The 18,790-nt window shown below is 35.1% G+C and overlaps 1 protein-coding gene across 1 annotated transcript in view; it reads right to left on the reverse strand.

Annotated features, from left to right (window-relative positions):
• Positions 1-18,790, reverse strand: part of LOC137032473 (deoxynucleoside triphosphate triphosphohydrolase SAMHD1-like) — a 52,610-nt gene that overhangs the window by 16,011 nt on the left and 17,809 nt on the right. The window contains exons 8-10 of the mRNA XM_067404237.1: positions 9,792-9,900; positions 5,197-5,288; positions 4,999-5,084 (exon numbers count right to left, since the gene is read on the reverse strand). Coding sequence (XP_067260338.1) covers positions 4,999-5,084; positions 5,197-5,288; positions 9,792-9,900 — 287 coding nt within the window. The remainder of the gene's footprint in view (positions 1-4,998; positions 5,085-5,196; positions 5,289-9,791; positions 9,901-18,790) is intronic.

The raw sequence follows: 18,790 nt of genomic DNA on the forward strand, positions 1-18,790 counted from the left end.
CCTTCCCCTTTGTTTCGCGCGTTCACGTGAAGGGGTAGGGGTGTCCCAATTCTCATTTGGTTGGAGGGGAAGGGGTAGGGGGAAGGGCCAGGTAGCCCTTCAAACGAAGATTTTTCGGGACCACACTTCAGACGAAGGGGTATGATAAATTTCCAACATGGCCGACCGAGCGAGCAGAGAGACCCATAAATGTAAGTATTTTTTTACGGTAAACAGTATTTTAGTAATAAATAATCACTTGTTTTATGTTGCCTTTAATCTTGTTCATGTATACGGTTATGTTCTCCGAAAAAAGATTTGTTAAAATCGCTATGAAAAAAGTTTGCTAATGTTTTTTACTTTATGATAGTTCCACAACATATTTTTTTATATTTTATTGAAACCCGCGTTGATTTGACAACATAAATTCAAATCCGGTGGCAGCTAACTTGTCTTTTTGCCGCATGCCTGATTAATGTATTGTTTTGTTGTGGTTACGTCCATAAATACATGTACGTTACATGATATAAACAAAAAGTGCATTCAGTTTGCGTGCTTATTCATCAGTATTGTATGTTCTGCATCAACCAGGGACTCCTGAGGAAACACGCAGGCTCGTCTCCTTTGTCTTATGCGAAGAACTGGAGACAAATGCAAAAAAATAGCTGTCGCCCAAGCAGCAGAGATAACTACAGCTATCGATGGCATCTTAAGGCCAATTCACACCGCACCAACAAACAATTTTTTTAGCGCGACCCTTTTTATTAACGAGACCCATAAGCATATACAACCATAGCTAAACAAGCCAAAACGAATTATTAAAAACGAAACTGAAGGTAAACCTGCGTTGCTCTCATAGTGGTTAACGTTACCTCTCTCTTTTGGTGAAGTGGAGCAGCTGCTCTTGCTGAATGGCACGGATTGCACTATGGACTATTGTACCTTTTGTATATTTTATTTTTTTTAACAGTATTTTATTTTTTATAATGAACAAGCTGCGATGTCAGAGGATTAAACAACTCCATATACAGAAGCTCTTATTGAGAATGAAGAGATAGTTTTTTGTTGTTGATGTTTTATTGAAATTTGTTTGAGGGTTTTTTATGTTACCATCATAGTGATCAGTGTTTTCTTTAGTTGTGTAGTTTGACTTGTCTTTGTAATGTTAGAGTTTCTCTGGCTGCTGTAACTGAGATTGTTATAGCAAGAGAAAACACAATCAGATGCTGTGGCTGCTTCGTGATAAGAATATAATCATTGTGTATTGGCTTAATTCACTGATCTTATGACTGAATTCAATATGAGCAATATCTTTTGAACTTTGTTTTATTGTTATTTGTGTAAAGATGCTGCAGAGTTTCAATTAGAAAAGCTGAATGAGTTTTAAAACACATTGTACACTAAACACTTTAAAACTCCAGCAGAACTTCCTCACAGACAGACATCAAGAATCAGAGTATGAATCTCAACAACGGTGACATGCTTCATGCCACAATGCTGCTGCTTTTTTTCCCTTTTTTTTTTGCAGGATGCACCCAGAATGCATTGCGGCATGAAGCATGTCACCGTTGTTGAGATTCATACGCTGATTCTTGATGTCTGTCTGTGAGGAAGTTCTGCTGGAGTTTTAAAGTGTTTAGTGTTCAATGTGTTTTAAAACTCATTCAGCTTTTTCTGATTAAAACCATTTTATCATTGTATTTCTAGAAGAGATCTAATACAAACTTAACATTTTATTCATATAAAGCTCAATTATTAGATACATGAATTAAGTCACTACATGACAATTGTATTCTTATCATAAAGCAGCTGATCACATTTTCTCTCGTCATTATTGCCATAACAAACAACTACAACAGCCACAGAAAAACTAACACTAAAAAAGTCAGGAGTAAAACTGACTAACTAAAGCAAACACTGACCTTGATCATGGTGACATCAAACAAAACTATTATTTTCAACAAATCATCAACATCTAAACCTCTGGTAATTCTCAATAACAACTTTTGTAGATGTGTGACAGAAATCAATCTGGTTAGTAATAAGTGAAGCTGGTAATGCTGTTTGTGGAGTTGTTTGATCAGATCTTGAGATATTTAATGTCTTTTATCTTCAGTTGATTTCATCGAAGGCTGTGGCTGAAGTCGTAGTTCTTGTTGTTTCTCTGTCCTTCAGTGATTCTGCTCATTATCACCTAATTATCTCATTAACTCCATCCCTGATTCAGTGTTTCATTTAACAGCCTGTAGTGTGCATACTGAGTAGTGATCATTTCATCTGGGCTAAACCATGTGCTAAACATGGGTGTGCTGGCTGGGAGGCATCCAGCCAGCGGGACCGTGACAGTTAAGGGGTTAAACATGTTCAGTCGGGTGAAAACCGACTCCGACCAACGCCAACAGGGGTATCACACAGATCCAACAAACTCCAACAGACGAGTTTGTTGGCATTTGTCGGTGCGGTGTGAATTGGCCTTTAGAAGTGTGTGATAAACACCGGCGCATCTATGACGTAGGAGCTAGCGACGACCAGAGGTGGAAAGTCCACGGGTCAGAAAGTAAAAGTCCTGCCATATTTTTTATTCCACCCACTGAAGCAGTGTTAAAGTTAATGAGATAAATAAGTGATTAATTGAGTGATGATTGACCATTATTGAAGACAACTGATGATAACAAGCAGAATCACCAAAGGAGAAAAATCACAATTTTAAGACACCATCACAGAGGTCAAGGTTTGCTTTAGTTGGGCTCTTGACCCTTCACTCTTTAATATTAGAACTTGTTTGGGCTGCTGTAACTGAGTTATAACATCCAGACAAGCAAAGAGTAAAGATGGTCAGGTAACATTAGTTATGTTTTCACATAATCATTATTTGATCTGAATCACTGAAGTCATTTAGAGCCCAATCTCTGAGTTAGATTTACATTATTGATTACAGCAGAACTGTGATTCTACAGCACAAGATCCAGTTTTCTTCAAAATAATTCAAAGGTTTCATCAAAAGTTGTTCTTAGAAAAAAAAAAGCTCTTATTTAGACACACAGATATCAAGAATCAGCCTGTGAATCTCAACAATGGTGAGAATAATAAAGCATGTTGCAGTGCATTCTGGGTGCCACCAATCAAAACTCATCCACGGCTCCCATCATGCATTGCTGCATGAATAAATTATGAGATGAATTGTCTTAGTAATTTTCTTTATTCTCACTATTTAAATTTTGCTGTTTTTCTGTGACTTTTTAGTAGCTTGTTTTTTAATGTTCAGAGTTGATCTGTTGAGCAGAATATGTTGCTTGTCACCGTTGTTGAGATTCACAGGCTGATTCTTGATGTCTGTATGTGCCTAGAAGGCAGACTTTTCTTTTTTTGATCAGAACAACTTTTAAAAAAATTCTTATTTTATTGATAAAACTGGATCTTGTGCTGTAGAATCTCAGTGATGCTGTAATCAATAATGTAAATCTAACTCAGAGATTGGGCTCTAAATGAGTTCAGTGATTCAGATCAAATAATGATTATGTGAAAACATAACCAACACCACCTGATCATCTTTTCTCTTTGCTTGTCTGGCTGTTATAACTCAGTTACAGCAGCCCAAACAAGTTCTAATATTAAAAAGGCAAGGGTCAAGAGCCCAACTAAAGCAAACCTTGACCTCTGTGATGGTGTCTTAAAATTGTGATTGTCTCCTTTGGTGATTCTGCTTGTTATCATCAGTGTCTTCAATAATGCTCAATCATCACTCAATTAATCACTTATTTATCTCATTAACTTTAACACTGCTTCAGTGGGTGGAAAAAAAATATGGCAGGACTTTTACTTTCTGACCCGTGGACTTTCCACCTCTGGTGACGACTTATGATGACGTGTAACGGTCTAGTAGTGGTGTCCCATTTCTTAGGGGAATATTTTCAGCCCTACCCCTTGACACTCTGTTTCAAGGGGCAAGGGGAAGGGGTAGGCGTAGGGGTAAGGGGAAGGGGAAGGGGTATAAAATAGAATTGGGATTGGGCCTAAATCTCTGAAGATCTGATTCAACAACTCCACAAACAGCATTACCAGCTTCACTTATTAATAACCAGACTGACTTTATTTCTGTCACACATCTACAGAAGCTCTTATTGAGAATTAACAGAGGTTTAGATGTTGATGATTTATTGTTGCATCTGAAGTTAACGTCATTGTGATCAGTGTTTGCTTTAGTTGGGCTCTTGATTTTTTAATATTATGTTTTCTCTTGCTGCTGTAACTGTGTCTGTTAGACCCATTTGTTATGGCAAGGAAAGTCAATTGAGAATACATCCAGGAGATGCTACTTGTTATTGATAACTGTGTAATCATTACTTAGATTCAGTATGCAGTCTTTGTGAGGCGTTATTCTTTTTATATTTTTAATTGTAATGGCTCTGTGATAATGCGGTATGATATCAAGTGTCAATCATTTATGAAGAAATGTAAGTGCATAAGACACAAACATTTTAAACTATTATGTCATTCAGACACAAAAATACAATAAGAATCAGTTTATGAATCTCAACTATGGTGACAAACAAAAGCTTCATGCTGCAATGCATGCTGGGTACCCAGTCTTTGTGCAGTGAGTGCACTTTGACCTCACATTGTGACCACATCATGAGTATCCTGGGAGCTCATGGTGAGATCACTGTGATATCAAATTGTTGACTGGGAATGGAATGCACCTCTGTTTATAAAGTAATTTTATCCTGTATAATGTAGATAAACCTATTCATGAGTATAAACCTGTTTCTATGACAGCAACTCTGAGACGGGCTTCAAAGAACAGAACAACACAGAAACTATTCAAATTGTCAACTATTAAATCCAGATAACTCAGTTTTCCACATGAAAAACAGGGCCTAGATTATCATTTTAACTAGCAGTCCTGGTGACTGATGTGTATTACTGAGGTTTGTGTGTCTTCTTTTATCTTCATGTCTTTCCTTGCCATTATTTTTTTTCTCTCCATTTCTCTCCAGTTTTACTTGTGCTTTCCCTTACCTGTGAGATTGGTGTACTTTTCCATGTCGAATATAGCATCTGAGATCATCAGCTTGTCATCAGCTTTTTTAAGGGCTTCTTTTATCCTAATGTACAAAGAGAAACATGCATGCTAATAACAAGAAATCTAGGGAAATATCAGGAGTATGCATTAGGAAAAATTAACTACATTAATCTGCTCTGACACACAAAACGTACTTGACATCAATGATGTAGCCGATCTTGTGCTGAAGGGCCTGACGATGAAGAGTGTATCGTGTATGAAACATGCCATAAACTTTATCTGCCACCTGTTAGAGAAAAATAAATAATAAAAATAACAACTTGTTTGCAACATAAATGCATTACTTTTATTCAAGACAGTACTTTTTGTGATGGTAAAGCCAATATGCGTGAAACCAGGCTCCAGGAATGTGGTTGGGATTGGATTGGACACCTGCACTATATCATATTGTGCAAAAACATAAATTATCACTTCATTTTAGCATTTAATATATTTAAAAAAAAAAAAAAAAAGTTTCTACTTTTTTTCTACTAAGTACAAGGATATATAATGCGTGGAATTAATGTGTCATTTTGTACAATTGACTCTTTGTTTTTTTCCAGTACATTGCAGTACATTTTTTTCTTCTTGTTTTTATGGTAAACTACTGACTACACTGCTTACTGTATTTCTACAGTTTGTTACTGTTAAAATACATTTTGTGGGTGTGTGTCTTTTTATCTTAGACCTTTAACCCTACAGGAACATCCTCTACACACTGTTAGACCTTGTCAGCACTGTTGCCTGTAATTTGCTGTTGATTATACAGTTATTTACTGTATTCTACAGTATGTTACTGTAAAGATACCATGCACTAAATTAAAACTCGTGTTATCTCATTTCATTTGCAGAAACTGACTGCCTTAACCTCTTAACTGTCACGATCCCACTGGTGGGACGCCTCTCAGCCAGCACACCCATGTAGGCCCCACATGGTTTAGCCCAGATGAAATGAACATTGTTCAGAGTGAACACTACAGGCTGTTAAATGTAACACTGAATCAGTGTTGGATTTAATGAGATAATTAATTAAGTAAATAATTGAGTGATGATTGAGAATTAATGAAGATAGGTGCTGTTAACAAGAAGAATGAACGAAAGAAAGAGAAACAACAAGAACAGAAAAAATCAAAACACTAGAACTAGAACTGACTTCAGCCGCAGCCTTAGATGAAATCAACTGAAGATAAAAGAAGACATTAAATCTCTCCAGATCTCAGCAGAGGATTAAACAACTCCATATACAGAAGCTCTTATTGAGAATTAAGAGAGAGTTTTTTTGTTGATGATGTTTTATTGATTTTTTTTTATCTTACCATCATGGTGATCAGAGTTTACTTTAGTTGAGTAGTTTGACTTGTTTTTATAATGTCAGGGTTTCTCTGGCTGCTGTAACTGAATTAGAGCAAACACAATCAGATGCTGTGTCATGCATGTGCTTCATGATAAGAATATAATCACTGCGCAGTGGCTTGATTCACTGATCTTATAACTGAGTTTAATATGAGCAATATCTTACTGTGTTTTATTGTGATTCATGTAAAGATCCAGCACAGATTTAATCAGAAAATCTGAATGAGTTTTAAAACAGATTGTACACTAAGCACTTTGAACTACGGCGAGATTTACTCACAAACATACATCAAGAATCAGCGCATGAATCTCAACAATGGTGACATGCTTAATGCTGCAATGCATTCTGGGGTCCATGGATGAGTTTTGCATGATGCACCCAGAATGCATTGTGGTATGAAGCATGTCACCACTGTTGAGATTCATACGCTAATTGTAGATGTCTGTGTGTGAGGAAGTTTTGCTGGAGTTTGAAAGTGTTTAGTGTACAATGTGTTTTAAAATTCATTCAGCTTTTCTGACTAAAACCGTTTTATCATTGTATTTCTAGAAGAGCGTCAAACAAACTTAACTGTCATGTAGCGGCTTATTTCACTCATCTAATGGCTGAGCTTTATATGAATAAAATGGTATGTTCTTATCATAAAGCAGCTGATCATATTTTCTCTTGTCATTGTTGCCATAACAAATAGCTATAACAGACACAGTAAAACTAACATTAAAAAAGTCAAGAGTCAAACTGCCTAACTAAAGCAACGACTGACCTCGATCACGGTGACATCAAACCAAACTATTTTTTTCAACAAATCATCAACATCTAAACCTCTGGTAATTCTCAATAACAACTTTTGTAGATGTTTGTCAGAAATAAAGTCAGTCTGGTTAGTAATAAGTGAAGCTGGTAATGCTGTTTGTGGAGTTGTTTGATCAGATCTTCAGAGATTTAATGTCTTTTATCTTCAGTTGATTTCATCGAAGGCTGTGGCTGAAGTCGTAGTTCTTGTTGTTTCTCTGTCCTTCAGTGATTCTGCTCATTATCACCTAATTACCTCATTAACTCCAACACCAATTCAGTGTTACATTTAATAGCCTGTAGTGTGCACACTGAGCAGTGTTCATTTCATCTGGGCTAAACCATGTGCTAAACAAGGGTGTGCTGGTTGGGAGGCGCCCGACCAGTGGGACTGTGACAGTTAAGGGGTTAAATTGTCCCACTGCCATTTAAATTTACAAACTAATATTTATTAAATGCTAATAATGTAAGCATATTATTATAAACTTATTTCATTAGAGTTCATTAAAAACATTTTAAATAAAGATCCTTTCACTGCATCAGCAACTACACAGTCACCATTTGTTAAATAAATCAACATGCAGCACATCACCAACGTCTCTTGATCTTCTCCTGAACTTAAGCACAGGCTCTACTCTTCAGCACAATGGTGACCCACAAAACTCAATTTTACAGTAAACTACTGGCAACAGTGTTTACTGTAAAAGAAAGTTGTCCAGTTGTCTTTCCACACATCATTACACTTATTACTGACCAGTTTAACTTTATTTCTACAGAAGATCTTATTTAGTTTAGTTTAGATGTTGATGTTTTTATCGAAAATGGTTGGTTTGATTACCATCATGGAGATCAGTGTTTGCTTTAGTAGAGCTCTTGACCCTTGACTTTTTATAAATCAGTTTTTGTTTTTTTGTCTCTGACTGCTTAAACTATTTTTGTAAATCACATTTGTTATGGCAGAAACAAATGTGGACAAAAAAAAATATTGAGTGCTGATGGTTATGTGTTGATGAAGATATAACCATCTCTTGATTCATTTAACTCATACTGTGTTTATCATATTCATACTCCCATTCTGGGAGTTTTGTACTATGCTGGCATCCAGCATGCATTGCTACATTAAACTTTTGGATGTCACCATTGTTGAGATTCATATTCTGATTGATGATGTCTGTGTGTGTCTAAGTTATGCAGGAGATCAAAATATTTTATGCATTATAAGACTTATATATTCTCCTAAATAACTGAAGCATTGTTGGCTCTTACGCTGTTGAATCACAAACCTAGTACAATCAATAAACATAAAATACCCATTAAATCAAAGACTACACAGATAGAGATCAGTGAATTAAACAAGTCCAAGATGATTACAGCATCAGTTTTTCCAACCATAACAAATGTGTTTTATAAACACTCAGTTACAGCAGCCAGAGAAAACTAATGTAAAAGAGTCAAGAGCTCAACTAAAGCAGACACTGGTCACCACGATGGTGACTGCAAACTTCAATAATTTTTTATTTTCAATAAAACATCAACATCCATATCTGTTAATTCTCAACAAGAACTTCTGTACATGTATGAAAGAAATAATGTCAAACTGGTTTGTGAACTGGTTTGACACTCAGTGTGGCTGAAGTCAGTTGTAGTTCTTGTGTTTCTGCTCGTCTCTTCTCTTTTTTCTGGTCTTGTTTCTCTGTCCTTCAGTGATTCTGCTTATCAGGTGTTCATCAGTGTCTCAATTCACTCTCTTCTTTTCATTCACTCTGTCAAGTGGACTATATTAGTGAACTAATGTAGGGAATAGTGAATGAGGGTATAGGGTGTGATTGGGAAAACAGCCTCTGAGTGTCGACTTTGAGCGATGTTAACTCACAGTATATTCCTGTAGGCTACTTTCTTGAAAATGACAAATATTACCCAGAATGCATTGTTTTCTACAGAATATTTCTGTTTTAATGGAAAATGGTTTGTTACTGTCAGAATTTTGTCATGTTTTAACAGCAAGTCTAACAGTGTAGTGTAAAAGTAACATTGATGCTGTGTTGCAAGTTCAAGTTGAATAGTGATTATGTGAAAACATAACCAACACCACCTGATCATCTTTTCTCTTTGTTTGTCTGGATGTTATAACTCAGTTACAGCAGCCAAACAAAATCTAACATTAAAAAGTCAAGGGACAAGAGCTCAACTAAAGCAAACACTGATCTCAATGATGGTGACTAAATTTGTAATTTTCTCCTTTGGTGATTCTGTTTGTTATCATCAGGTGTCTTCAATAATGCTCAATCATCACTCAATTAATCACTTAATTATCTCATTAACTCTAACACTGATTCAGTGTTCATTTAACACTCTTATTTTAACACTTTAACTGTCTTGAGTGTGGTCTCATATATGCTCCCATGTGAGTTAATTTAACACTGGAGTTTTTGCTGTGTGGGTGGAATAAACATATGGCAGGACTTTTACTTTCTGACACTTGAACTTTACACCTCTGCCTATTTCAGTGTGTTTCAGTGAATGTGTGTACATTCTGTAATAGTTGTATATGAGTCCCTCAGCTGTCCTCAGTGTAAAAGATGAATAAATGAGAAAGTAATTTACCTTGTCTCTGAAGCAGATCTGTTTTTCCCCGTTCACTTTACACACTCTTGCAGATTTCAGCAGACGCTCACGGTCAAAGCCATTAGGAATGCCCAGATAATGACAGTCTCTGTGAGAGAAGAGAGGAATTAAATTAATGCAATATGTGATAGAGCAATACGTGCACAACTGGCCACATTTATATAGTTCATCTTTAACTGCTCAATTTAGCCTGTTCTTATGATGCTAATCGCCTACAACAACAACAGGAACAACAATATGCCACAGAGCAATTAGGCCAAGCAGCCCAATGACTCTTAATTTTATAAAATCCAAAATGCACACAGAATTCAAAGTGAATTTCACACTGAATTCAATTAAAAATGAAAGCAAAGCAAAATTGGTTATGCTTCTGTTGTGATTTTAGGAGCAGATCCATAAAGTGTGCACGGGACTTTTTCAATTCTATATACAAACTCTGTGCAAAAAAAAGTTTTACCATATGGACAGTCAAAGAGATTACCAATGTATAATAATAATAATAATAATAACTACGATTAAAGCTTGTAAACAATCTTTGAAGTTGGCTTGAGAAAGAAAGAAAGAAAGAAAGAAAGAAAGAAAGAAAGAAAGAAAGAAAGAAAGAAAGAAAGAAAGAAAGAAAGAAAGAAATGGATGGATGGATGGATTATTATGAGTTTGAATGAGTCTGAAAAATAAAAATAAAAATAAAAATAAATAAAATGGACTGAAAATTGCTAGTCGAATTTTATAGGTTGTATTTTTAAACAGAATCAATATTTTGGAAGTGAAATCTGAAAGGTGAATATAAATTATTGAATTTTAAATAATGAAAATGTGTGTGAAATATTTTAATTCAAATATTCACAGCTTAAATATACGACCATGTTGAATTTCAGCCCATAAAAATGCAAGCCTTAAAAATACAGTGCATCAAAATGCAAGCACAGTTAATGTAATGCATATTTTTTTCAATTAGTGCAATTCAAGCTTTTTATTTCAAAAACATTTGGCATTAATTTACTTCCATACATACCAAAATCCCAGATGGCCAGACAGTGATTCATCTTTTATAAATCGTTAATATATTCATGTCTGTGACACTGTGAGCACGAAGACTGTTGTGCAGACTGTAAGTATTTTAAATGTTTAACTTTAAAATGTTAAATGTTTAATATGAATAAATAGCACTCATAAACGGCCTTTGGAATGCCATTCTCAAGTAAAACAAGTTGAGGCTTGGACCAAGAAACGACGTTCCTTACATCACGACTTAACAAGCAGATAGTATTTCAACATCACAGGTTGCCAGTTGGCGGAAAACGCAGCGTATTGCAACCATGGAAACCAGCAAACAAACTGGGTCAGAGAATCTCAGATTCTACCTGACCTAAAAAGCCTCTGCATCCATCTAAAAATATCTATGAACAACAGCATATTAAAACAGATAAATCAACACATCAGCTTACAGTGTGTAAGTCTCCTCAGCTTTTTTTTATTGTCAATTGCACTCCCTTTTGTTGCATGTCCTCAAACTGGCCACCTGCATCTTTGAACGAGGGGGCAGGGCAAACAATATTTAGAATTTGGACTGCAGTACATATTTTGACCACTGGGTGTCATCCCTACATATAGCCCCTTTAAAAGACAATGGCTCTTTTGCATTGATGTTTATTAACTATTTTTTTAGTTTATTGTTTTTATTTTTTTTTTTTTTATTTGTTATTTTTCCAGGTATATTTTAGACAAAGTTAATAAACACAAGTAAATGCACAGTGTATCATCGTCCCAGCATTCTTTTGTAAGTCTTTGTATTAGCAAATTGCAGCTTTGTGTAAAACATAAAATTTAAGGCAATCAGTTTCTTCATGTTTTTTAAGTGCACTCAACTAATTACGTTTCAATATATGAAAAGCAGCAATTTCTTGCATATTATTCAATATATTGTAATATATTAACACAATACATTATTTCATATATTTTTTCAAGATATTTACACCATTTAATATATTGATCATAAATATATGGAAATATGTTTTTTGTTCTGTAAGGGATCACTGGGTTTAAATAATGTGACATTATTGCTTATTACTTTTGACCAATAGGTGGTGCTGACACCAAATTGATCTGGTGTGGTCAGTGTTTGGAGAAAATTACACACATAAAGTTTGTTCTCAATATGTCAAATATTTCTAGAGATACAGCCTTTCGTGAAAATTTGAGCAACAGTCTATGATGAGTTAGAAAAAGTAGTTTTTTTTTTTTTTTTTTTTTTTTTTGAAAATTCAATGTTCATGGCCGATTTTGTTTCTAGCACTTATGGTTCAAAAGTTATTAGCATAAATGTAAGAAGAGGTGGGTAGTAATGAAGTACATTTACTTTGTTACCTTTACTTGAGTAGTTTTTTGGAAAATTTGTCCTTTTTAGAGTAAATTTAACTGTGGGTACTTTTACTTTAACTTGAGTACATTTCTAATGAAAAATCTGTACTTTTACTTCGCTACGTTGGGTGACGTTCCCTGTAATGGATTTCTGTAATTTGAACAGTATTTTACTGTAATATGTACAGTAAGATACTGTAAAATGTGTATACAGTATATTACTGTAATTGGCAAAGGATTATGGGAAAATATATGGTCACTACTGTACCATAGTGCAGTAATTTTTATGTACTGTAAATCAATTTACAGTAGTGAACTTGCCCGCGAAAAACTGACCAATATCAGGAGACTTCGTTTTCGTTTTTTTTTTTTTTTTTTACTCTGTGGTGGAAGTGGCTGTTAACGGACATAAAAAGAATGTACCAGTACCTCACTAAAAAGGTTAGTTGGCTATATTATTTTTATTTGATCTAAAACAAACATATTTTCAAATGTTTTCATTTATTTTGTTTCATAGCAAAATAGATGTGTTGTTTTTCATGTCGGAAGGGTTTGGTGCCTTTTTTCTGACTGTCAGCCAGATCGCTGTTACAACGGTAATAACATAAACTGGTGAGTAAGTTAAGTTCACCTATATTAGCCGAAATAAACTTTATTTAAACTGAAAAACATAACTTTTGCATGTGTTTCACGGTCTCTTTAATGCAAGTTAGCTCATCAGGAGGAGCCACGGAACTTAACGTTAACAGCAGCAAATTAATGTGAAATACTGAGGGGTACGTTAAATGAGTTAGACAACAACATTGTTTAAGTGGGGTTTTAAATGGTATTTTCAAGTAAGTTAAATGTTTTGATTTATTTTCAAGTTTGTGGTTTGGATCATGTCCCAGCTAACAAAAAGAAGTTGTCTGAACGTTTTGTTAACATTCTCTTTAAGTTATGAAAACATTATTTCTGAATGTTTTTTAAACATTGAAAATGTATTTTAACTATGAAAACATTATAATAATGTTCCTGAAACATTATTTTAGGAATGGTTTTTTTTCTAATATTTACATAACTTTTACATAACCTTACTGAAAGTTATGGAAACATTCCCTGTTAGCTGGGGTCATGCCGTCTGCTACGTCGGAGGTGTTGGAGCCTTTTCATTGCCGTCATAACGGTAACATCTGGTAAGTTAATGTCGCCAAAATTAGCTGAAGTAAAGTTAAACTTAATTAATTGTTCTGCTGCCTCTTTATCACAGGTTAGCTATTTACAATTTTTTTCAATTGCTAAGAAGCGTTAAGCAATATTTAAAGTACTTTTTCTAAACTCTTAACACAGCAACACACATACATAACAAAATTAGCCAAATAGTTAATTTTCTGCCCAAAACCATATTTTGTTAAATAAACACAAACTTTACATTTCAAAATGCTAAAAACCTTTTTCAACACATACTAAAACACAGCAAACCTGATTCAAAATCGTGTCGTTCTGTCAAAACATAGCACTAGTTTCTATCCAACATGAACATATAGTCAATCAAAGCGCAATGACTGTCAAAATACTAACAGATGATGACATTGTGAAAACTGCATTACTTGTCATGTTTCAGTTCTACCTGCAGAAAATATGAAATCCATAGTTTTTAAAATTCAGTTTATTTTTACTGCAGTAAAAGTATAATGCATGTAAGCCATTCTATATTTTTGGTTTGATTTTGAGTGTTGAATGTGTGCATTCTTGGCAACAGAAGTGAGTCATTATTTTATAGAATGTACAGTAGAAAAAGAGAAGAAGAAGAAATTAACAGAATTGCTCAGGGCAGCTACTGGTCAAACGAGCCCCCTATGCAGAACTACAGTGTCCCTCTTGGTTGAAATCTCTTTCTGGGGGTGTGTGGTGTTGATGGTGCACTCATGAGGGTGGGATGGTGTCCCCTTGGTAGCTAGTGCCCTACACAGACCACATATTCTGCATATATGGAACAGTGGTAGTGGAATCGTTGTAGTAAAAACATTTTAGTATGAAGCTTTTACTGAAATGATAACATGAAATTGCTGCAGTTTATCAACAACAAATCCAACATACATGGCTTTTGGTTACTGTTGAAGCTTTTTTTTCCACCACAGAATAAAAAACATAAAAGGTAATTGTGACTTTTTATTAAAAATATTTTTTTATTATGCAATTGTGTGAGTTTACATTGGTACATTTGGTATTTATTTGTTTTATATTTGTTTAATATATTTTGTTTTATATTACTTTTTTAGTACTGCTGTTGTTGCAAAAGTATAGGTTTTATCCTATATTTAAAGATTGGAACATTGGGTCTTCATTTCTGACTTGCTGTGTTTAAGCATTTGCAAATAAGATGAGAAAGATCCATGATTTTGGTATGAGGCAAGCTTATATGAAAAGAAAATTTAAGCATTTAAGAAATGTGTTAATTGACTGAATTTTGTGTGAAAATGACATAAATTGTGTTAATGGTATGATCACAACAGACGGATATTCTGCTAAATGTGTTTAGAGTTTTGAAAATGTGACTACAGATTGGACAAAATTATGTTAGCAATTAAAAAAAAACTGTAAGCAGGTGTAACACAATGTAAATAGCAACCTAACTGAAATACTGATGTAAACTGAGTTAAGCATTGCTAAGTACCTATTTTGTTTTTTGATTTCAAGTTTTTGCTGGATCATGTCATCTGTATTGTCGGAGGATCATTTTGGAGTCTTTACTTGTGATTGCCGTCGTAACGGTGGTTACATCAACAGGTGAGCAAGATAATATAAAGTAAATTAGCCGAAGTAAGCGCTATTTAAGCAGGCAAACATAATATAATGTAACTGGTGATTAAACCAACGGAAGGAGAGAGAACAGAGGTTTATCCAGCAGCAGAGTTAAAAGTGCTTTTAAACAATCATCCCTCAGTGTCTTTTATTTATTTTGAATTTGCAGCTGCCTTTTCCTCTGGACTGTACCACTGCTGCTGCTCTCACTAACACAGAAAGAGTGATGCTTTGAGGAGGAGGAAAAAGGTTAGCAATATGCCATTGTCATTATTAATATAGCAAAGTTATGAAATATTATAAGGTATTATAAAATACCATAGCCATTAAATATTATAAAATGTTTATAAATGTTGGTTAATTTATTAAAAACTATAGGCACCATAGCCAGTTACAACATAATTTCTCACCTGGTTGTTAGTCATATGTTCTATTTTCTATGGTAGTTCCTATAAACTAACACTAAAGGGCTGCTGTGACTTTGTCTCTTACAGGAGAGTCTGTTCTTTAAGCAAAAAATATGGATGCTGACTAGGAAGGGCAGAATAATCATCTAGCCAACAGACTCTTTTTCAGCATTTGCTGTCCACTTTGTTGGAATGCAGAATTTGGGTAAGCCAAAACATTTTTTACATTACATTTATGTTCATGCTTTTGGCAGATACTTTTATCATACATACATTATCTTACATTGTATTTAGGTTTTAAGTTATTTTATTAATTTAATTCACTGAGAATCAAGTCCATTTTTACAGCTGAATGTATCCAAAACTAAGGACATGATCATTGACTTTCGCAGGTCACCTCCTTCCCCTACAGTTACGGTCATTAAAGGCACGGACATTGAGCTCGTGGAGACATACAAATATCTTGGAGTCATTTTAGACAACAAACTGTGTTTTGAACCCTTGGTTGATGCTGTCTCAAAGAAAATCCAACAAAGACTGTACTTCCTTAGGAAAATGAACTCTTTTAATGTCTCTTCAGAATTGATGACTCTGTTTTATCGTGCTTTTATTGAATCGGTTTTATCTTTCTGTTTTGCTGCTTGGTTTGGAAGCCTCTCCCTGACAAATAAAAATAGACTTGGTAGTCTGGTTAAAGTGGCGAGCAAGATTTCCAGGAGAGGTCAGGCTCAACTTGGGGAGTTATACATAAAACAGGTCCAGAGGAAAGCTAGAGTTATAGCTCAATCACAGGATCATCACCTTAGAACAGAGTTTGAGCTTTTGCCCTCTGAGCGGCGCTATCGAGTTCCTAGTTGCAGAACAAAGAGGTTGCAAATATCTTTTATTCCATCAGCTGTGAGGCTCCTTAATGGCACTTAGCACTTTGTAATAACTTGCACAAGTTGCATTTTTGCACTTGATCGTGTTTTGTATTCTATTTGTTATTTGCACATTATGTAATTTGGGGCGTTAATGTGAATTCCATCTCTGCTGGTTTGTCTCTGTTGGTGAGTGTTGTTTGTATGTTTATGTATTTTATGTGGAGCATTGCTGCAAATCCAATTTACTTTGACTTTGACTTTGACTTGATTATTTCAGCATTCAAACATCTTGCTCTTCTGTTTGAGTTACTGGAATGCATTGTAAAGAATGGAGCTTTAATTATTTGAATACAATGGATTTTCAGGTAATTATTAGGGGTGTAATGGTTCTCTGTAAAAAATCAAACCGCACCGTTCTCCACCCATGGTTCAGCACATACTTTCACCACGGTTCATATCAAGTCTGATAATGCATCCGTAATGGTTATATTTTAATGGTTTGTTGAAATGAACACGAAAAACAGACAGACAGAGGTCAATACATTACAACAATAATGATCAAAAAAAAAAAAAAAAAAAACATGGACTAAATAGTCATTTTTTGTTCAATTTGAGTGCCATCATTTACGCCGTCGTCGCCCAGGTGTTGATAGAGTGCGACTTCAGGTGAAACCTGAACAGCACACATTGCCATCTGTGTTTAAACTAAACTCATTTAAGCCTTGACAGTCTAAACATTCGAGCACAAGATTTGAAAGAGACCTTGCGCATGGAAAGCTGCATCTCAGACAGCGCTCAAATACTGAGTTCGCTTTCAAGTTTTGCACTTGAACAGACGAACTCACACAAAAATTATTATCTCGGCGAGTATCCTATCAAACATAGTAGGTTATGTCTTAAGCAGTGGTGTAGTCGGGGCGATACGCACGCATACGCCGTATGCTTACTTTTTGCTCAGAGCTGTTTGCGTATTACGACTTCTAAGGATCAGTATTTGTGTATACCCACTTGTTTTTTGCTTCGAAAATCCATAAAATAATGTCCTGTTAGCTTCTCCTTTAACTGTGTGTCCAATGCTGTTGTGTAAACTCGCGATTCTTTGTTGTAATTGGTGCATGAGCACTTCTGCCATTCTACCTTTTCCCGCTCATCATGTGTTTTGAGCGATGCATTGAGAGCATTTCTCTCACTGCAGCGGTCACGGCGTGAGAAATATGGTGGTGAGGAAATAAGACAATTAATTATATAGCCTACATCATGCGTTTTCCAAGTTCCCGTACGAACTGAAAAACCATCAGCGCAACTGAAGCTTGTTTATTTAATGCATTAGTGCGCGAATCAAAAGCGAAACATACTAGGCTGCTACTCTGAATCTTATTAAGCTCCAAAAGTGTGATAAGAATTACTAGATTACTAGAATTTATATAGTTTTATTGTAGTAATTATGGTAAATTTGGCTAACTAGAATTTATAACCTATTAAGATTCAGACTAGATTTATATTACACCTGTGACATGTTCTATTGTTTCTATAGGCTATGTGTAGGTTGCCATTTTTCATAACAAATGCTTTGATAATGGAAAATGATATAGTTTGACTTCTTATAACACAATGAAGTAGAAAATTCTGTCAAACTGATAAGCTTACATGTGCATAAATAAAATAAAACTGAGTTTACAGAGGTTACCGGGGAAACAGCTCTATTTCTGCTGCTCCATAAGCGCCACCTACTGACAGAGAGTGGTTTAAAGGTGCCCTAGAACTTTAAAAAAAAAGATGTAATATAAGTCTAAGGTGTCCCCTGAATGTGTCTGTGAAGTTTCAGCTCAAAATACCCCATAGATTTTTTTTTAATTCATTTTTTTAACTGCCTATTTTGGGGCATCATTAGAAATGAGCCGATTCAGGGCTACTGGCCCTTTAAATCTGGTGCTCCACACCCCAAGAGCTCGCGATTGCCTTTAACAACATAAAAAAAGTTCAAACAGCTAATATAACCCTCAAAATGTATCTTTACAAAGTGTTCGTCATGCAGCATGTCTAATCACGTAAGTACAGTGTTTATTTTGATGTTTACACTGATTCTGAATGAGTTTGATAGTGCTCCGTGGCTAACGGCTAATGCTACACTGTTGGAGAGATTTATAAAGAATGAAGTTGTGTTTATGAATTATACAGACTGCAAGTGTTTAAAAATGAAAATAGCAACGGCTCTTGTCTCTGTGAATACAGTAAGAAACGATGGTAACTTTAACCACATTTAACAGTACATTAGCAACATGCTAAAGAAACATTTAGAAAGACAATTTACAAATATCACTAAAAATATCATGTTATCATGGATCATGTCAGTTATTATTGCTCCATCTGCCATTTTTCGCTGTTGTTCTTGCTTGCTTACCTAGTCTGATGATTCAGCTGTGCACAGATCCAGACGTTAATACTGGCTGCCCTTGTCTAATGCCTTGAACATGGGCTGGCATATGCAAATATTGGGGGCGTACATATTAATGATCCCGACTGTTACGTAACAGTCGGTGTTATATTGAGGTTCACCTGTTCT

The sequence above is a fragment of the Chanodichthys erythropterus genome, chromosome 12 (genome assembly GCF_024489055.1).
Source record: "Chanodichthys erythropterus isolate Z2021 chromosome 12, ASM2448905v1, whole genome shotgun sequence".
NCBI lineage: Eukaryota > Metazoa > Chordata > Actinopteri > Cypriniformes > Xenocyprididae > Chanodichthys > Chanodichthys erythropterus.